Source organism: Somniosus microcephalus, chromosome 2 (genome assembly GCF_052327205.1).
Source record: "Somniosus microcephalus isolate GS21.2 chromosome 2, FLI_Smic_1.0, whole genome shotgun sequence".
NCBI classification, from domain to species: Eukaryota; Metazoa; Chordata; class Chondrichthyes; order Squaliformes; family Somniosidae; genus Somniosus; species Somniosus microcephalus.
This window is the reverse complement of record NC_140988.1, coordinates 74,938,867-74,963,022: the sequence shown is the minus strand read 5'-3', so window position 1 is coordinate 74,963,022 and position 24,156 is coordinate 74,938,867. Positions and strand designations below refer to the sequence as shown.

Sequence of the window (24,156 nt, the reverse complement as noted above, 5' to 3'; positions counted from 1 at the left end):
CACCAATCCTTGTGGAACACCACTTCCCACCTTTTGCCAGTCTGAGTAACTACCTGTAACCACTCCCTTCCTAACACCACTATGGGAGTACCTTCAACACACAGACTGCAGCAGTTCAAGGCGGCTCACCACCACCTTCTCAAGGGAAATTAGGGATGGGCATTAAAGGCTGGCCTTGCCAGCGATGCCCACATCCCATGAATGAATAAAAAAAGTTTTATAATCTCTAAGTTTGATTAGTTTATCAATTATCTTACCCCTTTCTATCTTAAATGTCTTTATACCTTTTTTGATGTCTTCTTTTAATGTCATGTCCACCATGGTAAATACAGAGGCAAAGTAATTATTTAATACTAGCTGAAGTGCCTGGCGGTGCCGAGGGATTTTTGAGGGCATGTTGTTGTTGGGAGAGAGAGAGAGAGAGCGCGACTGGGGGGAAGCGAGAGCGCGACTGGGGGGAAGAGAGCGCGCGACTGGGGGGAAGAGAGAGCGCGACTGGGGGGAAGAGAGAGCGCGACTGGGGGGAAGGTGGGGGGGAAAGGGGAGGGGAAGGGGGAGAGGAGGGGGATGGGGGAGGAGGGAGGGGAGGGAGGAGGGAGGGGGAGAGGGGGGAGGAGGGGGAAGGGAAGGGGAGGGGGGAGAAGGGGGGAGAGGGGAGGGGGAGGAGGGGGAGAGGGGGAAGATGGGGGGGAGAAAGGGAGGGGGGAGCCAGCAGATCCTCTCCCCTCTGCCGGCGATGGCTCCGCTGAGCTCCGTGCCGCCCCACGCACTGACATGCCGAGCGCAGCGCCCCGGTCAGCCCGAGCCCCGCCCTCCTGAGGCGGCTTGAGACGGCCGATTGCGGCTGGCCGGGCCCGGTTGCTTGGTAACCCTCCTCCCCTCTCCGCCTCCCGATCTCCGGGACTGGGCCTGAGCGGCTTGAGACGGCCGATTGCGGCTGGCGAGCTCGGTTGCCGGGTTAACCCTCTCCGCTCCCCCTCCCCTCCCGAGCCCCGCCCCCCCCGCTAACCTGCTGGCTTCCCTCTGGCCGCGCTCTGTGTGGAGGTGTACGTGAGGAGCTTGCCGTGAGCCAAGCCAGCCTTTACCAAGATGGCTGGCCGCTGGTTCAGAATCGGGCCCAGCGGGGGGGGGGGGGGGGGGGTGGGGGGTGAGGGGTGGGAGGAGCTTGCCACAAAACAATTGCCTAGGGTCCAGCATGGCTGGCAACAGACGCCCAGGCTTCGAGGCCTACCTGCAAAAACGGGGAAAGGTAGGAAAATTAATGAGATTAGATAAAAGATTTAGAAAGTAATTAACTTTTTTTAAAAAACAATATGTGTTTTAAAAGCAACTTTTTTTTTAAAGACGCAGAAAGCGGGAAAAAGAAATGAAAAGTTTGGAATCAAGATGGCGGCGACTCACCTCGGTTCAGAACGATAAGGCCCGCCCACACACGCACCGATTGGTCGACCGTCAGGTCACCGAAGCGTAGGATTGGTCAATCGTCCCGTCACTCGACTCTAGGAGGGCCCGCCCGCACGCGCCAGGAACCCGCCCCCGCCACGCAGCGATTGGTCGACCGTCGGGTCGCTCGACCGTACGATTGGTCGACCTTGACGTCACTCAATGCTAATGAGCAGATAATGAGCAGAATTTTGAACGTTTTTTGGATACCGCGGGCACAATTTTTGTCTCACCGAAATGTAAATACGCTTACAACCGTTCTGGAATCGTAAGCTTTCTTTTGATGTAACACACATGTAGGTACGCACTATAACTTTTGATTGTATAGCCGGACAGAGAGACAGAAAGACAGACAGAGAGACATACCGTTTTGTATATATAAGATTTATGCCATTTCGCTGTCATTACCTGTGAGTTTATCGTGTGTATCCCTTAGTGGCCCTATCCCTAGCCTAATTTTTTTTCTGTTATTTATGTGTCTGTAGAATACTTTTTTTTCCTTGTTAATTTAATTTTATAGTTTCTCTTTGCCTTCCTATTTGTTTTTTTTTACTTTTTACAGAGCAAAAGGGTGAAAACAGTAGCAAATAAGTAACAACTTTTGGCAAGAATGTGTGGATTCTCTGTTCTCTTGCTTTCTTTTTTTAAGTAATGATCAATCAATGCCTGTATTTTACCTGGAAATTACATATAGAAACATAGAAACATAGAGATAGGAACAGGAGTAGGCCATTCGGCCCTTCGAGCCTGCTCCGCCATTCAATGAGATCATGGCTGATCTTCGTCTGAGATCATAGCTGATCTTACCAGTTCAGTACCCCGTCCCCGCCTTTTCTCCGTAACCCTTAATCCCCTTAGCCTTCAGAAATATATCCAATTCTCTCTTGAAAATATTTATTGAATTAGCCTTCGCAGCCCTCTGTGGCAGGGAATTCCACAGGCTCACCACTCTTTGAGTGAAGAAATTCTTCCTCATCTCTGTTTTAAATGATTTGCCCGCTATTTTTAGACTGTGGCCCCTGGTTCTGTGCTCCCCGGCCATTGGAAACATTCTCTCTGAATTCAGCCTGTCCAGGCCTGCCATAATTTTATATGTTTCGATGAGATCCCCTCTCAATCTTCTAAACTCCAGTGAGTACAAGCCCAAACGATTTAATCTCTCTTCGTAGGTCATTCCCGCCATTCCAGGTATCAGCCTGGTGAATCGCTGTTGCACTCTTTCCATGGCAAGAACATCCTTCCGCAGATGGGGCGACCAAAACTGTACACAATACTCCAGATGCGGTCTCACCAGCACCTTGTACAGCTGTAGTAAGGTATCCCTATTCCTATACTCGAACCCCCTTGATATGAAGGCCAACATACCATTTGCCTTCTTAATCGCCTGTTGCACCTGCATGCTCTCCTTCAGTGACTGGTGCACAAGAACACCCAGGTCCCTCTGCACTTCCCCATCTCCCAATCTATTGCCGTTTAGATAATAATCTACCCTCCTGTTTTTACCCCCAAAGTGGATAACCTCGCATTTATCCACATTATAGTGCATCTGCCACGTATCCGCCCATTCCCCCAACCTGTCCAAATCGCACTGTAGCCTCCTGACATCCTCATCAGAGCCCACCCCTCCTCCTAGTTTAGTGTCGTCAGCGAATTTGGAAATATTGCATCCAATTCCCTGATCCAGATCATTTATATATATTGTGAACAGCTGGGGTCCCAGGACAGATCCTTGCAGCACCCCGCTGGTCACTGCCTGCCACTCCGAAAACGAGCCGTTTATTCCAACTCTCTGTTTTCTATCCGCCAGCCAGTTCTCTATCCACGTTAATACTTTGCCCCCAATCCCATGAGCCTTAATTTTGCATGATAATCTTTTGTGTGGAACCTTATCGAAGGCTTTCTGGAAGTCAAGGTACACCACATCCACTGGCTCTCCCCCATCTATTTTACCAGTTACTTCCTCAAAAAATTCCAGCAGATTAGTCAAACACGATTTACCCTTTGTAAATCCATGTTGACTCTGTCCGATCCTTTCCCCATTTGTCAAGTGCTCCGCTATTTTATCCTTAATAATGGACTCTAGCATTCTGCCCACAACCGATGTAAGGCTTACTGGTCTATAATTCCCTGCTTTCTCTCTACCCCCCTTTTTAAATATTGGGGTAACATTAGCTACCCTCCAATCCACGGGTACTGTTCCCGAGTCAATGGAGTTCCGGAAGATGATCCTTAGAGCATCTGCTATCTCCAGGGCCACCTCCTTAAGTACCCTAGGATGTAGTTTATCAGGCCCCGGGGATTTGTCGGCCTTCAGTCCCCTCAACTTACCCAGCACCATATCCCTAGAGATACTAATTTCTGTCAGCTCCTCCCTCTCATTAGTCCCTATGTTTGCCGATATTCCTGGGAGGTTATTTGTGTCCTCCTTTGTGAATACAGAACCAAAGTATGAGTTTAATTGGTCTGCCATTTCCTTATTCTCCATTATATATTCTCCCGAATCGGACTGCAAGGGACCGACTTGGGATTTTACCAGTCTTTTCCTCCTGATATACCGATAAAAGCTTTTGCAGTCTGTCTTTATGTTTGCTGCAAGTTTACTTTCGTATTCTATTTTCCCCTTCCTGATTAATCCCTTTGTCCTCTTTTGCTGTATCTTGTACTGCCCCCAATCTTCCGGTCTGGTGCTTTTTTTTGCCAGTTGATATGCCCTTTTTTTTGATTTTATGCTGTCCCTAATTTCCCTCGTTATCCACGGTTGAGTCACCTTTTTAGGTTTATTTTTGTGCCAAACCGGTATAAACATGTTCTGGAATTCTTCCATTCTATCTTTGAATGCTTGCCATTGCCTATCCACTGTCAATCCCCCCAGAAACACCACCCAATCAATCTTACCCAATTCCCGTCTCATACCCTCGTAATTCCCTTTATTTAAGTTCTGGACCTTAGTCTCTGATTCAATTTCCTCACTCTCCATCTCGACTGAGAGCTCGATCATATTATGATCGCTCTGACCCAAGGGGCCTCGTACAAGAAGATTGCTGATAAGTCCCTTCTCATTGCACAATACCCAGTCTAAAATGGCCTGATCTCGAGTCGGCTCCTCGACATATTGGTCCAGATAACCGTCCCGAAAACATTCCAGGAATTCCTCCTCCTCAGAATTTTTACTAGTTTGGGTAGTCCAATCAATATGTAAATTAAAGTCACCCATGATGACAGCTGTGCTCTTATCGCACGCTTCTCTAATTTCCCTTTTTATGCCTTCCCTCACCTCCATATTACTATTTGGAGGCCTATATATCACACCCACTAACGTTTTCCTCCCCTTGCTATTTCTCATTTCTACCCATACAGATTCCGTTTCATCCGAGTTAATATCCTTCCTTTGCATTGCATTAATCCCCTCCTTTACCAGCAATGCTACCCCACCTCCCCTACCTTTTTGCCGATCCTTCCTAAATATTGTATATCCCTGGATGTTAAGTTCCCAGCCTTGCCCACCCTGCAGCCACGTTTCTGTAATCCCAATCAAATCATACTTGTTTACCTCTATTTCCACAACTAATTCATCCACCTTGTTCCTAATGCTTCTAGCATTAAGATACAAAGCCTTCAGGCTTGCTTTTTTCACACTCTCATTATGAATTAGTTTGGCCCTTTGTGTTTCTCTCCTTTGCTTATTGCTTCTCACCTTTCTACCATCTATTTCTGACTTCATATGACTTCCCTCTTTTCCACTACCTAGATTGGGCAAGATCACAAGATGAGCCCTTTAAATAGCCATTATAGAAGAGACAGATCCATTCTACGTATTCAAGTACAGTTTCTGCTAATGTTAATGCCACTACCTTTATATTCTAATCTTCTCCGTATTCTAAGAATCATTGTCCATTTCAAACAGTACAGGAGATATCTCAATGCAATTAATGACACCCCATAGTAGGAGACTGATGGGCACCCTATTGTAATAAAGCATTTAATGTGTAGACCCTCAATCATGCCTATTTCCAACTGAGTTTGAATATGCAATGTCCATACAATAAGATAGTTGCTTTTTCAAAAATAGTAAACATTTAAAATAGTAATTTTACATTATCCTTATTTTACTTCTTTGAAACATCTAATTTATCACAAGGCCTCTCATGAAATTTGCTAAGCGATCAGATATACAATGACACATCAGTCAGTAACATTTGTGGAAATGTGGAATTACTTTCTAGTACTAACAGTGGAGGAGGTGATCATTTGTATGAGTGTCATTGCTAACTTAGTTTACCTAAAGGCACTCTTGCAGCACTTGCATCAGGGTTTATCCAAAAGGACAGCCATGAAAGGACAACTATCAGAAGAGTTGGAGCATAAACACCCATCAGGTAATATCCAACTTGTCTTCTTAATGTAAATATCACTTCCACACAGGTGTAATAGCCTTTAATAAAAACAAAGTAAATTAATAAATATACTATTTTCTATAATAAGTGAAATATTTAATAGAAATTTTGCAATTAGTATACTGAGAGAATCCATTTTCAAAGCAGAAAGGATTATTCAATTGAATGGGAAACATTCCTGCTTTTATAGTTTCAACACTTTTGTAACAAGCTGATCAGGGGCTTTAATAAAAAACAATCTCAAAGCTAGTTACATTCTTCCGAAATATGGTGCTATATAAAACTGTGGCTTAGTGTAACATGAGAACAATACTGTTCTTCATTTCTCACAGTTAAATTGACTGAGTTACTTAAAATTATCCACCAATAGTTAGGAACTTGGTTGTAATGATAAAATACCATGGGGTACAAATTGGTCGCAGCAAACAGGCAAAAATTACCCATTTCGCTGGGTTATTGGCCCCGTGCCCCAAGAATGCCTGAAATATGCCCAACGCCATATAGGCCTCAGACGATTTTCAGGCATCCTGGGCAGCAGCCTTCAATAGGAATTAGGCCCCTTAAGTATAATAATGAGTGGCCTAATGTGTCAAGAACCTTTAATTGGTTGGCGCTGAGCAGAGCAGCCAATGAGTCTACTACTCACTACATGTGGCCTCAAAGTAAGTAATTTTAAAAAAACTGTCTTTAAGTGGAGCCGGTGGGGGAGCCTTCCAACTCCACAGCAATCCTTAAGGCTGCTGCCAGCCTACGACCACCCACCTCCACCCTCCCATTCTCCTACATCCTCCCACACTGGACCTACCCGACGGCTGCTGCTGGGGAGGCAGTCAGCCCATCTTCATGCTTGTAGAACTGGCAATATGCTGATGAGGCCCGATGCCCAATTTTGGGTGAGTCTTAGGTTTTTGGCTCGTGCTCCCAGCATGCCATTTATTTCAGGCTCAAAAATGGGCCAAAATGAATTTCAGCCCCATTTCTTTGATCCAGTGAATTATTTTCCTTAGATACTTGACCTCTAATAACAAATCTGATGTTCTCCACTGGTAACAAGAAAGGACAGGAAATGGAAGTTAATTTAAGAATGCAAAGGTAAGTTTGAGAACCTGAAGGGGACGATTTTTGGCAGTGCGTTCACGCATAAAGAGCCTCCAAGATGGGGTCTTGAGCTGGAACACCTGTGTTTAGCGCAGGATGCCACCTTGGTAAAGAAATTGAAGCCTGCGCTAGAAACAGCCGCTTAGAGGCTCGTTAAGGGGCTGATTGCCACTTAAAATGCCTGCTGGCTCTCATTAAGGAGGCTGCACGGCATTTTGGTGGTTAACGCTTGTCCTGACGCCCTCTCCTAACAGCAACCAGCTGTTTGGGAGTAAACAAGGCGTTGATGTGGATTTCAAGCGCTAGTTCAAGGGATATTCATCATTAAATGTTCACTTGCTGCTGGAGCTGCGAAGAGGACCTTTGAAACACATCGGAAGACTATCTGGGACACTGTCAAGAATTCACTAGCACTCGAGCAACATTTATTCTGAAAATTCTCTGAGGACTTCACCTAAAAATGGTAAGTGCTGTGCTACTCCACCTTATTGGCCACCTTCTAGGAGTCACCAGGAGAAAGGGAGTGCTTGGTCATGGGCCATGGGTCCCCCTTGATCTGGACGAGGAATGGGAGGAGGACATGAGGCCAGGCAGACCAGCACCAGCTGCTGCAGGAGAGAGGGACAGGAGGGCGAGGAGGGTACAGGAAATCCCTCCTCCTCTGGAGCTCCACTGCCAGGGCCACCAGTGCTGCATCAGAGAAACTCTGCGTCCTCTTCCTTGGTCCCTGAGCCATCCTGCAACGTGCCACTGTGTGCCAGCCAGCGCGCTCCACACCTTCAGTGGAAGTGGGTGCAAGGAGCCTACCCATACGGCTCCACGAAAATTGTGTCTAATCAGCACTTGCGTGCTAAGCCTATAGGTTTCTGCTTTAGCATCTCCAGGCAAGTTCAAATTATGGTAATCAGCAATTATGATCAAAATTGTGTGCTAAATCCAGACTTTCAAACAGGCATGTCTTATTGGCACTGTATCCTTTTAGTGCCTGTTTACAACCTTTGGCCAAAATAACCTCCCAACTGTTTATTCTTGTCAAAAAAACCTCATCAAGCATAAAGGTGACTTACTGGTACAAATGTGTTTTCCCAAAAACAGAAGGGTGTAAGCAGTTGGATCATAACAAAGTTTACAGGATTAGGTTAATCTAGCAATTATCAAAAAAGTCTTAGTTAGTCTGATTTCATGATTGACAACCATTTCAAACTTTTTGATGAGGAAGACAACACTGCAGTTAGAGTGGTTTTGTATGTGTAAAATACAATGGGATAGATTTTCAACCTGCTGCTTGGACGTATAAAGGGCATTGCGGATCATTCTTCCATTACTGAAACCACCCAATTTTAATATCCACTGAAATTAATAGAATTGAGAATTGGATGGTTTCTATAATGGCAGGCAACCACAATGCCAGTTTTCCATCTAGGTGGAAAATTGAAAATCTACCCCGGTACTTTTTAAAACATTGTTTCATCATGTAGAAGCAGTGTGCAAGCAATGTTTGTACTTAATCTACTTGCTGACTCATTTAGTCATGGAATCACATGGAAAATATTCCATGTCCATGCTCCTCTCGTGGTTATGTTGCTGGACTCGTAATCCAGAGGCATGGACTAATGATCCGGAGACATGAGTTCAAATCCCACCATGGCAGCTGTGGAATTTAAATTCAGTTAATTAAATAAATCTGGAATGAAAAACTAGTATCAGTAATGGTGACCATGAAACTTCCGGATTGTTGTAAAAACCCTTCTGGTTCACTAATGTTCTTTTAGGGAAATAAATCTGCCATCCTTACCTGGTCTGGTGTATGTGTGACTCCGGACCTACAGCAATGTGGTTGATTCTTAACTGCCCTCTGAAATGGTCTAGCAAGCCACTCAATTGTATCAAAACTGCTACAAAAGCAATAAGAATAAAACTGGACAGACCACCTGGCATTGACCTTGGCACCGGATTTGGCACTTTGGGAGCACCTTCACCACACAGACCGCAGCGGTTCAAGAAGTTGGCTCACCACCACCTTCTCAAGGGCAATTAGGGATGGGCAATAAATGCTGGCCTTGCCAGCGACATCCACATCCAATGAATGAATTTTAAAAAATTTGGAGCTATAACTAAAATGTTCATCTCCTGGCCAGCTGCCACTTACTTGGGCAGGCAGCCACGTAGATGAGACCTGAGAGTTAAAATACCCCGAGCCTCAAACTTAGGCAAGCCAGTGCGTTTTGCACTCAGCCCACCTTCCACCTGCCTCGAAACCCGCTGGGGGTTAAAATTGACCCCCTAGCATGAAAAAGCCAAGTTATGTAAATGGGCTAGAAAAATGTGGACACTTCGGCCTTGAATGAATGAGCAGGGGCCTTATAGAGGTAGATACGCTGGTGGAATTGGAAAGGCTATTCTAGAGCACTACTTTAAGTTAAACCATGGTACATAGGTACAAAATAATAAAAGGCAAGTTCAGGAAGCAATTCTTCACACAAAGAGCAATTAATATCTAGAATGGCTTCTCGCTGGGGAGGCCGAAACTCTGGAATCATTCAATAGTCAGTTAGATGCTGTGATGGGGTGATTGTTGATTTCTAGGAAGGGCAAGTCGGATAGGCATCCCTCATCTGTACTTAAATTTATGATAAATGGTAGCATTTAAGAAGTAGAATCACCTTAGATTTGATGCAACATTGAACTTAATATAGATTACTGACTTCTTTATCCTATTAGTTGAAACCCACCAAAGCATTATTGAGCTTACACACAGAGATGGAGAAAGAATACAATGGCTCGGAATTTGCGGTTTAAATGACGGAGAAACTATCAGCGTTCGCCGTCATTACTCTGTAAAACTGACAGCAACTTCTGGAGTCTGCACATGCGCATTTAAACACGGAAATCCTGAAGTTGGTGTCAGTGATACCTCGCTCCTCCACAGGGTGCGCTGGTAAAGTCCTCACGGATGGAAATCTTACAAATCATTTGAATTGACGCGAATTGAATTTTTTACGCTCTAACCTCACTGTAAAATCCCCCGAAAAAGTTAAGCTTTGTTGAATGAGGTGCAACTGAGTTTTTACCGCCGTACTAAGTCATAATTATCGCAGAACAACCTCTCTGGCCCTGAAAAACTAATTTTATATTTGTGGAATGTCAAATTTCTCCATTATGATTCAAATGATTTTTAAAGTTAAAAGAAATTAAAGTTTGTTTATGATATTTCAGTTTCTACCTTAATCCCATGTGTATGTCCCAATCTTTATTTCACTCTCTGTAAAATGATTAAAAAGTGAAGAATAATCCGTGCTGTTAACTGTCAGTCAGCTGTTAGTGTTTGCCTTGAATAGGTACTAATTACTGTGAGTAGGGAGCTGAGACAGCACTTGTAGCTTCTACCTCTCTTCCACGGCTACGTTCCTGCCCGGGTGGCCCTGGAGATGGAGCACGTGGTGTCCATCGGCACGCTCGAGGCCTTCCACAACCGGTGGGTACCGGAGGGACTGGAGTGCATCATCACAACCAGAAATAGGATTTTAATTTAATTTGTTAAGATGCCCGTAAACCTTTTTGTTTATTTACAGTCTTTACTGGTTGTGCACCTTTAAAAATGGGTCACATGTTTGAATTTTAATAGGCAATTGCCTGTAACAAGAGTCAGCACTTGTAACTTGGGTGTGGCTCCAAGGGTATAAAAGTAAACACTGTCTACTGATGCACAGAGTGGTCTTAAATGGAGTGTTTTAAAGTTGGGAATTTGGAGAGAGTGGGATTTAGTGCAGAGGGAGAAGGAGGTGCTGATTTTTGCCTCCAATACCTGTAGCGCTTTGTGTTACAGGTAAATATTTAATTTCATCTACCTAGAAATTAAACTGGATCAAGTAATTAGTTAAAAACTAAACTATGAGCTAAATTAATTAAATAATTAACTAAATAAATACAAGGTTATAAAGGGATGGCAGTGCAGGTGGTGTGGTGCAACTACAATACGTGGGAGTTTGTGGGGAGCATTACTATCCCAGACGACCAGGTCTGCAATAAGTGTCTGCATCTCGAGGAACTTCAGCTGGAGTCCGAGGTGCAGACATTGCGGGGCATCAGGGAGGATGAGAGTTACCTGGGCACTTTGATCCAGGAGACAGTCATACTCTTTAGGTTAGATAGTGGTACAGGTCTGGTTAGTGGTCAGGGACAGGAGGGTGTGACTGCAATTCAGGCAGGTAAGGGGACACCAAGTGTAGTGCAGGAGGAGCCTCGGCCTTTGCCCCTATCCAACAGGTATGAGGTTCTTGCTGCCTGCGTGGTGAGGTCAAAGTCTGCAGGGTAAATGAGCAACTGACCGCTCATGTGCCAGCTCTCTGTGATACAGGAGGCTATTCAAATGGGGGGAGTGAAAAGGATTGTAGTAGTGGGATGGGACAGTATAATCAGGGGGTTAGATACTGTTCTCTGCAGCCACAACCGGGAGTTCCGAAGGCTGTATTGCCTGCCCAGTGCCAGGGTTAAAGACATCTCCTCACAGCTGGAGAAGAATTTGGAGTGGGAGGGGGAGGATCCAGTTGTCGTGGTCCACGAAGGAACCAACAACATAGGTCGAACTAGGAATGAAGTTCTGATGAGAGAGTTTGAGGAGCTAGGGCCCAAATTAAAAAGCAGAACCTCAAAGGTAATAATCTCTGGACTGTTACCCGAGCCACGCGCAAATTGGCATTGGGACAAGCAGATCAGAGAGTTAAATGCGTGGCTTAAAGAGTGGTGTGGGAGGAAGGGGTTTCAATTCATGGGGCACTAGCACCAGTACTGGGGAAAGAGGGAGCTGTTCCATTGGGGTGGTCGCCACTAGCTGGGACCAGTGCCCTGGTGAATCGAATAACGAGGGCTGTAGATATTGCTTTAAACTAAAAAGGGGGTGAGGGGAAATTTAGAAATCTAAAGAGAAAATTCAAGGCAATGGAGCACTGTAGCGATTTGGGTAAAAATAAGTAGAGTGTGACAGGAAGGGACAGAGAGTTTAATGGTAAAAGTGTATCCGCGAATAAGGTGAAAGCAGGGAATAATGGTAAAAAGTTAAAATTAAAGGCTCTTTATCTAAATGCATGAAGCATTCATAACAAGATAGATGATTTAGTGGCACAAATAGAGATACATGGCTTTGACCTAATCGCCATTAGAGAGGGGTGGTTGCAAGGTGACGAAGGCTGGGAACTGAATATTCCAGGGAATTTGATGTTTTGAAAAGACAGGCAGAATGGAAAAATAACGGGTGGGGAGGCGTGGGGGGGGTGGGTTAGCCCTGATGATAAAGGATGACAAAGACAGTAGTGAGAAAGGATCTTTGCTCGGAAGATCAGGAAATAGAATCAGTATGGGGGGAGATAAGAAATAACAAGGGGCAGAAACACCGGTGGGAGTAGTTTATAGGCCCCCAAACAGTAGCTATACCATTGGACACAATATTAATCAACAAATAATAGCAGCTTGTAACAAAGGTAATACAATAATCATGGGGGATTTTAATCTTCATATAGACTTTCCAAATCAAATTGGCAAAGGTAGTCTGGAGGACGAGTTCATGGAATGCATTCAAGATAGTTTCCTAGAATAATACTTCATGGAACCAACCAGAGAACGGGTTATTTTAGATATTGTACTGTGTACGGAGACGGCGGCGGCGGACCTGCAAGGAACCAGGTGGCGAGGTTTAAAAGAGGCGGCAGAGCGCAGGTAGGCCTCGGAGCGGTGGCGGACCTGCAAGGAACCAGGCAGCGTGGTTTAAAAGAGGTGGCAGAGCGCAGGTAGGCCTCAGAGCTGCGGCAGCGGACCCGCAAGGAACCAGGCGGCGAGGTTTAAAAGAGGCGGCAGAGCGCAGGTAGGTTTACCAATCTCCGAGCTCAGAGGGAGGGAGAGAAGTAAAAAGTAATCGAAGTGTGACGTCACCAGAAAGCAGGTAAGTAATTGATTGGTGAGTATTTCTCTCTTTTTTAAACTTAAACTCTTTGGTTTATAGTTTCTAAGCTCTCTGTGGTGTAGCGGGGACTGTTTGTAAACCAGGGCCCTTAAATATATCATTTAACTGTAGTGTAATTGGTGGGATTGATTTGATTTAATTTATTTTGAATTAATTAAAGGGTAAGTCATGACAGGAGAGCCCGGCCCTGTGGTAAGCTCCTCCTGCGCTATGTGGAAACTCAGGGACACTTCCTGTGTCCCTGACAACCATGTGTGCAGGAAGTGTATCCAGCTGCAGCTACTGGCAGACCACATTGCGGCGCAGGAGCTGCGATTGGATGCATACTGGGCAATTCACGATGCTGAGGACATCGTGGATATCACGTTTAAGCAGTTGGTCACACCGCAGGCAAAGGTTGCACAGGCAGAAAGGGAAAGGGTGACCAACAGTCAGAGTAGTAGGCGCAGGCAGATAGTGCAGGAGTCCACTGTGACCATCCCCCTCTCAAACAGATATACCACTTTGGATACTGATGGGGGGGATGGCTTACCAGGGGAAGGCAGCAGCAGCCAACTTCCTGGCACCAGGGGTGGTTCTGCTGCACAGGATGGGAGGAAAAAGAATGGGAGAGCTATAGTGATAGGGGATTCTATTGTAAGGTGAATAGATAGGCGTTTCTGCGGCCGCAAACGAGACTCCATGATGGTGTGTTGCCTCCCTGGTGCAAGGGTCAAGGATGTCTGAGCGGCTGCAGAACATTTTGGAAGGGGAGGGTGAACAGCCAGTTGTCATGGTGCATATAGGTACCAACGATATAGGTAAAAACCGGGATGAGGTCCTAAAAGCTGAATACAGGGAGTTAGGAGGTAAATTTAAAAAAAATAGGACCTCAAAAGGTAGTAATCTCAGGATTGCTACCAGTGCCACATGCTAGTCAGAGTAGAAATAGAAGGATATTTCAGATGAATACGTGGCTAGAGGAATGGTGCAAGGGGGAGGGATTCAAATTCCTGGGACATTGGAACCGGTTCAGGGGGAGGTGGGACCTGTACAAAATGGACGGTTTGCACCTGGGCAGGGCCGGGACCGATGTCCTAGGGGGAGTGTTTGCTAGTGCTCTGGGGGAGGGTTTAAAATAAAATGGCAGGGGGTTGGGAACCTGAGCAGGGAGACAGAGGAAAGGGAAACAAGGATAAAAGCAAAAGACAGGAAGGAGAAAAACAAAAGTGGCAGACAGAGAAATCAAGGGTTTAATTCAAACACGGCCACTGCAAATAATAATTCTAAAAGATCTAAGAGCGTTAAAAAAACAAGCCTGAAGGCTTTGTGTCTTAATGCGAGGAGCACTCGGAATAAGGTGGATGAATTAGCTGCGCAAATAGAGGTAAACGAATATGATATGATTGGGATTAAGGAAACATGGCTCCAGGATGGCCAAGGCTGGGAACTCAACAGCCAGGGGTATTCAATATTCAGGAAAGATAGGCAAAAAGGAAAAGGAGGTGGGGTAGCTTTGCTGGTTAAAGAGGGGATTAACACAATTGTAATGAAGGATATTAGCTCTGATGATGTGGAATCTGTATGGGTAGAACTCAGAAATACCAAGGGGAAGAAAACGTTAGTGGGAGTGGTATATAGACCTCCAAACAGTAATACAGAGGTGGGGATGGCATTAAAAGGGAAATTAGAGAAGCGTGCAATAAGGGCACAGCAGTTATCATGGGTGACTTTAATCTACATATAGATTGGGCTAACCAAATTAGTAACAATACTGTGGAGGAGGAATTCCTGGAGTGTACACGGGATGGTTTCCTGGACCAATATGTTGAGGAATCAACTAGAGATCAGGCCATCTTAGACTGGGTATTATGTAATGAGAAAGGATTAATTAGCAATCTTGTTCTACAAGGCCCCTTGGGTCGGAGCGATCATAATATGATAGAATTCTTCATTAAGATGGAGAATGAAGTAGTTGACTCAGAGACTAGGGTCCTGAATTTAAATAAAGGAAACTACGATGGTATGAGGCGCAAGTTGGGTAGGATTGATTGGGGAATGTTACGCAAAGAGTTGACGGTGGATAGGCAATGGCAAACATTCAAAGATTGCATGGATGAACTACAGAATTTGTTCATCCCAGTTTGGCATAAAAATAAAACAAAAAAGGTGACTCAACCGTGGCTAACAAGGGAAATTAGGGATAGCATAGGATCCAAGGAGAAGACATATAAATTGGCCAGAAAAAGCAGTAAACCCGAGGACTGGGAGCAGTTTAGGATTCAACAAAAGAGGACAAAGGGATTAAGAGGGGGAAAATAGAGTATGAGAGTAAGCTTGCAGAGAACATAAAAACTGACTGTAAAAGCTTTTATAGATATGTGAAGAGAAAAAGATTGGTGAAGTCAAGCGTAGGTCCCTTGCAGTCAAAATCAGGGGAATTTATAATGGGGAACAAAGAAATGGCAGCCCAATTAAATACATACTTTGGTTCTGTCTTCACAAAGGAGGACACAAATAACCTCCCAGAGATGTCGGGGAACATAGGGTCTAATGAAAGGGAGGAACTGATAGAAATCAGTATTTGTAGGGAAATGGTGTTAGAGAAATTGACGGGATTCAAGGCCGATAAATCCCCAGGGCCTGATAATCTACATCCTAGGGTACTTAAGTAGCCCTAGAAATAGTAGATGCATTGCTGGTCATCTTCAAAAATTCGATAGACTCTGGAACAGTACCCATGGATTGGCGGGTAGCTAATGTTACCCCACTGTTCAAAAAAGGTGGTAGAGAGAAAACGGGGAATTACAGACCGGTAAGCCTGACATCGGTAGTGGGGAAAATGCTGGAGTCCATTGTAAAAGATGTAATAGCAGAGCACTTGGAAAACAGTGACCAGATCGGAAAAAGTCAACATGGATTTACAAAAGGTAAATTGTGCTGGACTAATCTACTGGAATTTTTTGAGGATGTAATTGATAAAATAGATAAGGGAGAACCAGTGGATGTGGTGTATTTGGACTTTCAAAAGGCTTTTGATAAGGTCCCACATAAGAGATTAGCGTGTAAAGTTAAGGCACATGAGATTGGGGGCAAGGTATTGACTTGGATAGAGTACTGGCTGACAGACAGAAAACAAAGAGTTGGAATAAACAGCTCTTTTTCCCGAGTGGCAGGCAGTGACTAGTGGGGTACCGCAGGGATCGGTCCTTGGACCCCAGCTATTCACAATATATATTAATGATCTGGACGAGGGAACTAGATGTAATATCTCCAAGTTTGCAGGCGACACAAAGCTGGGTGGGCGTGTGTGCTGTGAGGAGGATGCCGAGAAACTCCAGGATGATTTGGACAGGTTGGGTGATTGGGCAGAAGCGTGGCAGATGCAATATAACGTGGATAAATGTGAGGCTATCCACTTCGGTGTCAAAAACAAGGCGGCAGATTATTATCTGAATGGCAATAGATTGGGAGAAGGGGAAGTGCAACGAGACCTGGGCGTCCTTGTGCACCAGTCGCTGAAGGTAAGCATGCAGGTGCAGCAGGCGGTTAAGAAGGCAAATGGTATGTTGGCCTTCGTAGCGAGAGGGTTTGAGTACAGGAACAAGGATGACTTGCTGCAGTTGTACAGGGCCTTGGTGAGACCACATCTTGAGTATTGTGTGCAGTTTTGGTTGCCTTATCTGAGGAAGGATGTTCTTGCCATGGAAGGACTTCAGCGAATATTCACCAGGCTGATACCTGGGATGGCAGGAATGACATATGAGGAGAGATTGGGTCGATTGGGCTTATACTCGCTGGAGTTTAGAAGAATGAGGGGATCTCATTGAAACTTATAAAATTCTAACAGGAGTAGACAGACTAGATGCAGGAAGGATGTTCCCGATGGTCGGGGAGTCCAGAACCAGGGGTCACAGTCTAAGGATAAGGGGTAAGCCATTTAGGACAGAGATGAGGAGGAATTTCTTCACCCAGAGAGTGGTGAACCTGTGGAATTCTCTACCACAGAAGGCAGTAGAGGCCAATTCATTAAATATATTCAAGAAGGAGTTGGATATATTTCTTAAGGCTAAAGGGATCAAGGGATGTGGGGAGAAAGCAGGGACAGGGTCCTGAATTTGGATGATCAGCCATGAGATTTAAGGTGGTCATGGAAAAAGACAAAGACGGCCCGGAAATAAGGGTTCTAAATTGGGGGAAGGCCGATTTTAATATGATAAGGCAGGATCTGGCCAAAGTGGACTGGGAGCAGCTACTTATAGGAAAATCCACATCAAAGTAGTGGGAGACTTTCAGAAGGGAAATAGAGAGAGTACAACGCCAACATGTTCCCGTAAAGGTCAAGGGTGGGACCAACAAGCAAAGGGAACCTTGGATGACAAGGGATATACAAAAATGCATTAGGAAAAAAAGGGGGTCTTTTGGCAGTTACAAAAGACTAAAGATGGAGGAAGCCCCAGAGGAGTATAAAAAGTGCAGGGGCATACTTAAAAAAGAAATTAGGAGAGCGAGGAGGGGCCATGAAATAACATTGGCGAGCAAAATAAAGGAAAATCCTAAAGATGTTTTAAAAGTATATTAAGGGCAAGAGGATAACCAGGGAGAGGGTAGGGCCCATTAGGGACCAAAGTGGCAATCTGTGTGTAGAGCCAGATGATGTAGGCGGGGTTTTAAATGAATTTTTTGCATCTGTGTTCACTATGGAGAAAGACGATGTAGACATAGAAATCGGGCAAGGGGACTGTGATATACTTGAACATATTAGCATCGAGAGGGAGGAGGTACTAGCGGTTTTAGCAGGCCAAAAAGTGGATAAATCCCCAGGCCCGGACGAGATGTTGTGTGAGGCAAAGGAGGAGATTGCAGGGGCTCTGACACAAATTTTCAGAACCTCTCTGGCCACAGGGGATGTACCAGAGGACTGGAGAACAGCTAACGTAGTACCATTATTCAAGAAGGGTAGCAGGGATAAACCAGGGAATTACAGGCCAGTGAGCCTAACATCTGTGGTAGGGAAATTATTAGAAAAGATTCTGAGGGACAAAACTAGTCTCCACTTGGAGAGGCAAGGATTAATCGGGGATAGTCAGCATGGCTTTGTCAAGGGTAAATCATGTCTGACCAATCTGATTGAATTTTTCGAGGGGGTGACTAGGTGTGTGGATGAGGGAAATGCTGTGGATGTGGTATACATGGACTTCAGTAAGGCTTTTGACAAAGTCCCGCATAGGAGACTGGTCAAGAAGGTAAGAGCCCATGGGATCCAGGGTGCCTTGGCACGTTGGATCCTAAACTGGCTGAGTGGCAGGAGGCAGAGGGTGATGGTCGAAGGTTGCTTTTGTGACTGGAAGCCTGTGTCCAGTGGGGTACCTCAGGGATCGGTGCTGGGTCCCTTGCTGTTTGTGATCTACATAAATGATTTGGATGAGAATGTAAAAGGTATGATCAGTAAGTTCGCAGACGACACGAAAATTGGTGGGGTGGTAAATTGCGAGGAGGAAAGCCTCAGGCTACAGGACGATATAAACGGGTTGGTCAGATGGGCGGAAAAGTGGCAAATGGAATTTAACCCTGAAAAGTGCGAGGTGATGCATTTTGGACGGACAAATAAGGCAAGGGAATACACAATGAGTGGTCGGACCCTAGGAAGTACAGAGGGTCAGAGGGACCTTGGTGTACATGTACATAGATCCCTGAAGGCAGCGGAACAGGTAGATAAGGTGGTTAAAAAGGCATATGGGATACTTGCCTTCATTAGCCGAGGCATAGAATATAAGAGCAGGGAGGTTATGATGGAGCTGTACAAAACGCTGGTAAGGCCACAGCTGGAGTACTGTGTGCAGTTCTGGTCGCCTCACTATAGGAAGGATGGGATTGCTTTGGAGAGGGTGCAGAGAAGATTCACCAGGATGTTACCTGGGATGGAGCGCCTCAGCTATGAAGAAAGACTAAACAGGTTGGGGTTGTTTTCCTTGGAGCAAAGAAGGCTGAGGGGGGACCTGATTGAGGTGTACAAAATGATGAGGGGCATAGATAGGGTAGATAAAGAGGAACTTTTCCCCTTAGTAGGGGGGGTCAATAACAAGGGGGCATAGATTCAAGGTAAGGGGCAGGAGGTTTAGAGGGGATTTGAGGAGGAACTTTTTCACCCAGAGGGTGGTTGGAGTCTGGAACTCACTGCCTGAAAGGGCAGTGGAGGCAGGAACCCTCACAACATTCAAGAAGCATTTGGATGAGCACTTGAAATGCCATTGCATACAAGGCTATGGACCAAATGCTGGAAAATGGGATTAGATTGGACAGGGCTTGATGGACGGCGCAGACACGATGGGCCGAAGGGCCTCTTTCTGTGCTGTATAACTCTATGACTCTATGATCGCATTGAATGGCGGAGCAGGCTCGAGGGGCCGAATGGCTTACTGCTGCTACTATCTTCTATGTTTCTATGACGGTTAATTAGTATTCTCATAGTAAAGGACCCTCTGAGGAAGAGTGATCATAATATGATAACATTTCACATTGAGTTTGAGAGTGAAATACTTCAGTTGGAAACGAGAATCTTAAACTTAAATAAATCCACTTACAGGAAACTTTCTGGTATCCGGCACGGACGGGACCGACCTGGTGCCGGTCCATCAACAATGCTGGATAACCGAACGCTATAGTAAAAGATACGGAGCTCAGAGCTCCGTATAAAGCAACAAACCCAGCTTCAAAACAATCGGCACAAGTTGCAAGCGTCTCTGTAGCTTAGCAACAGCTTCAGCTACACGCTTGCACAGCCACAAATGAAGTAAAAAAAGTAACTAAAAGTAAAAAAAGTTATCTGAACTGACTCCTGAATTTTGCCGGTGGATAGAGCGTTCCGGTTATTTAGTGGCCGGTTAATCGAAAGTTTCCTGTACATATGCAGGAGGGGCGAGTTGGCTAAGGTAGATTGGAAAACTAGATTAAAAGGTATGACGGTAGATAAGCAGTGACAAACATTTAAAGAAATATTCCAAAATTCTCAACAAATATACATTCCATTGAAAAATAAAAATTCCACGGGAAAAGTGATCCATCCATGGCTAACTAAAGAAGTTAAGGATAGTATTAGATTAAAAGAGACTTATAATGTTGTGAAGAGTAGCAATCCTGAGGATTTGAAGAGCATTAGAAACCAGCAAAGGATGAGCAAAAAATTGATAAAAGGGGGGAAACTAGAATGTGAGTTAACTAGCAAGAAATATGTCACAGTTTCAGAACAAGGAGACAAGGTTAATTAGTAATCTCGTAGTAAAGGGCAACTAACAGAAAACAGAGAGTCGAGATAAATGGGTCATTTTCAGGTTGGTAAAATGTAACTAGTGGGGTGCCACAGGGGCCTCAGCTATTTACAATCTATATTAATGACTTGGATGAAGGGACTAAGTGTAATGTAGCAAAATTTGCTGATGATACAAAGATAGGTGGGAAGGAAATTGGGTGGAGGATGCAAAGCATCTCCAAAGGGATATAGATAGGCTAATTGAGTGGGCAAAAATCTGGCAGATGGAGTTTAATGTGGGAAAATGCAAGGTTATCCACTTTGGAAGGAAAAATAAAAAAGCAAATTATTTAAATGGGGAGAGATTACAAAATGCTGAGGTACAGAGGGATCTGGGGGTCCTTGTACATGAATCACAAAAAGTTAGCATGCAGGTACAGCAAGTAATTAGGAAGGCAAATGGAGTGTTGGCCTATATTGCAAAGGGAATGGAGTATAAAAGTAGGGAAGTCCTGTTACAACTGTACAGGGCGTTGGGTGAGACCACACCTGGAGTATTGCGTACAGTTTTGGTCTCCTTATTTAAGGAAGGATATACTTGCATTGGAGGCAATTCAGAGAAGGTTCATGAGGTTGATTCCGACGATGAAAGGGTTATCTTATGAAGAAAGGTTGAGCCTATACTCATTGGAGTTTAGAAGAATGAGAGGGGATCTTATTGAAACATAAGATTCTGAAGGGGCTTGACAGTGTAGATGCAGAGAGGATGTTTCCCCTTGTGGGGGAATCTAGAACTAGGGGGCATAATTTCAGAATAAGGGGGCACCCTTTTAAATTGGAAATGAGGAGGAATTTCTTCTGTCCAAAGGTCATGAATCTTTGGAATTCTGTTCCCCAGAGAGCTGTGGAAGCTGGGTCATTGATTATATTTAAGGTGGAGATAGACAGATTTTTGAACGATAAGGGAGTCAAGGGTTATGGGGAGCGGGCAGGGAAGTGGAGTTGAGGCCAAGATCAGATCAGCCATAATCTTACTGAATGGCGGTGCAGGCTCGAGGGGCCAAATGACCTACTCCTGCTCCTATGTCTTATGTTATGTTCTAAGGGGTCAGCCATTTAGGACTGAGATCAGAAGAAATTTCTTCACTGAAAGGGTTATGAATCTTTGAAATTCTCTACCTCAGAGGGCTGTGGATGCTCAATCGTGAGTATATTCAAGATAGAGATCGATAGATTTTTGGATATTAATGGAATCAAGGGATATGGGGATAGTGCAAGAAGGTGGAGTTGAGGTAGATGATCAGCCATGATCTTATTGAATGGCGGGGCAGGCCCAAAGGGCCGTATGGCCTACTCCTGCTCCTAATTCTTATGTTCTTATATTCTTTACTTTCTGGTTTGTTGTCTGTGATTATTTTTCAACGTGATTGGCTGCTTAGCCTGCTTGATGACATCACTGTAGCTGGGCACTGGAAGTCCCCTATAGGTGATGCCAGAATGAAATTAACATCGGGAAAGGTGAAATCCATGCCACAGAGATTGGTAGATCTTTGTGGGCAACTTTCTTTAAGGTCAGCAGCGAGCGCCATCACTTCGCCACTGACGGCAAAATCTGGGCCAATGTTTCTGTCCTTCTTTGGAGAAAAGGCAATTAGGTGAAAAGTAACATTTTGCAAAATTAAATAAGAACACAATGTGAATTTATGCAGAACATTATAGACTGCAGTGAACAGTTCCTCTAATTTGTCAATCATCTACACCATCTAATTTGATGGTTTCTGGGGATTTAATGCATTAGTGGCTAGAGATATGCTTAGGGCACTGATGCGTGAATAGGAGGCTCCAGAAGATCCTTGGCTACTTACATAAACCTACTTGGATGGTAGGACTGGACAGGGCACACTGTAGGGAAGATACTGCAGGTGACAAAACATGAGAATACATTTGAAGGATCATTGTACTTCTTACTGAGGATAAAATGGAAATTAATTTCATCCCATGACACGACAGTTTAATTGGGAAAAAAATCTCTTTTTAAAAATACTGCAGCTTTGAAATTATGCTGTGCAAATATTATCATGCAAATGCTTAACACATTTTTATACAATTCCTTTGGCTATTATTTTAATGGAGTTGTTAACATGTTTACTTTAAGGTCTCAAGTAAAGTAGCAGACAAAGGAATCGGATGCAAACCGGTTTGTGTGCTAGTATTTGTACAGGATGATTTCACGGCTTTTGAGGTCTTTTCTATCTATCTATATGTACATATTTGGAATGTCTGAGCAGGACTGAACATCAAAACAGGATGGAATTTAATCAAAAAACAAACCTTTGTATTTTTTTTATACAGTCCCAAAAATGTTTAAACTGACGGTATGTTTATTCTGCTGTTGAAAATGGATTTTAACTGCAGCTGCTGTGATTTGGGAACAATCCGCATGTTACATGTTGAAACCAAATAGAGCAGCCGAACTGAGACTCCTGCAATGTAGTCTCTGTCCGAAGCCTTTGCCTTCAAAATGTTGTACCAAAAAAAACTTAAGGTTAATATGAAAAATCCTCACCAGTGCCTTTATAATACTTTGTGCAGTTTCCATACTCAACATCCTCCTCTTTAATGTCAAATTGTGGTAATGCAATTTCTTCCATCTGAACAGGGTTGTTAGCCTGCCAGATGAATCGAAGGTCATCTGTGGTATAACCAACTGAAAAGGAAAGAAAACACACAATTAAAGAAATAGGTACAAATACTGGAAATCTGACGTAAAAACAGTAGCCCTGATTTTCTTGTTGGGTGCAACGGAAGGGTGGGACTCCTGCTCGCCCCTTGCCTACAACACTGACCCTAGCCCATTTCCTGAAGTCAAGCTGATTTACATAGTTAGGGTGGGCACCAGGGCCCTTTACAGCACCTCTAGGGCACCTGAGTCAGGTGAGACAAGCGAAATTGCTGCAACACTTGCTGGCTGAACACTTTAAAATGTCAATAAAACTTTCATTTTTCTAAATTTGCACTTTACCTAATGCTAATAGATCACTCCAAAATCAACTGCACTAGACATACCACTCATTTAAATTTGAAGCCCTGTCCCACAAATGGCCATGGAAATACTGGACACCTGGAACACACTGATGTTGCTGGCACTCAGTTTTGCCCAGAACACAAATGATGAGAAATACATTGTAAGATGTTATCCCAGATTTGGTTGGACATATTATACATCTAATATGACTTCCCTTGGTATCAAGTGGTGGGGAGCCAACAAAACAGCTCCTCACCACATTTTCCTTCCCTGCCTGCCAAAGTTATATTTAGTTACTGAAGCCAGTTAATGTAGAAAATACACAAAAGGTTAGTAAACTGAGTTCTGACAAAGGGTCAGCACCCAAACATTAACTTGTCTTTCTCTTTTACAATGCTGACAGATCTGCTTTGTATTTTCAGCATTTCCTGATTTTATTTCAAAAATAAACTAAAGGGTACAATTCTAAAGGGGGTGCCTGAACAGAGAGACCTGGGGGTATATGTGAGTTTCAGGATTTAAGGTGATTGGCAAAAGAACCAAAGGCGACATGAGGAAAAACTTTTTTACGCAGCGAGTGGTTAGGATCTGGAATGCACTGCCTGAGAGGGCTGTGGAAGCAAATTCAATCGTGGCTTTCAAAAGGGAATTGGATAAGTACCTGAAGGAAAAACATTTGCAGGGCTATGGGGAAAGGGCGGAGGAGTGAGACTAGCTGAGGTCCTCTTGCAGAGAGCTGGCACGGGCTCGATGGGCCGAATGGCCTCCTTCTGTGCTGTAACCATTCTATGATTCTGTGTCAGTGAGCCTGCTAATTTACTGAACAAACCCAGCAACCAGTGCATTTTTAGTCAATCGCAATGTTGTGCGAATATTAAAACCAGTGTTACTTCAACGTGTTGTATCCTTAGTCTATATGCAAAACAGTACTGGGGAGATTTTCCTGGGCCTGCGATATTGGAAGATTTGTCAAGTCAGAATGCACAACTATAAAGGAACCCATCAATTATCC

General features: G+C 44.4%; 1 protein-coding gene across 5 annotated transcripts in view; it reads right to left on the bottom strand.

The window, feature by feature from the left end:
• The window catches only part of glrbb (glycine receptor, beta b), a 291,220-nt gene that overhangs the window by 133,469 nt on the left and 133,595 nt on the right, over positions 1-24,156 (bottom strand). For 4 of the 5 annotated variants that reach the window (XM_086010500.1, XM_086010459.1, XM_086010470.1 and 1 more), the window contains exons 7-8: positions 22,686-22,826; positions 5,723-5,875 (exon numbers count right to left, since the gene is read on the bottom strand). In XM_086010500.1, coding sequence (XP_085866626.1) covers positions 5,723-5,875; positions 22,686-22,826 — 294 coding nt within the window. The remainder of the gene's footprint in view (positions 1-5,722; positions 5,876-22,685; positions 22,827-24,156) is intronic. The other variant, XM_086010490.1, reaches the window with a different exon arrangement.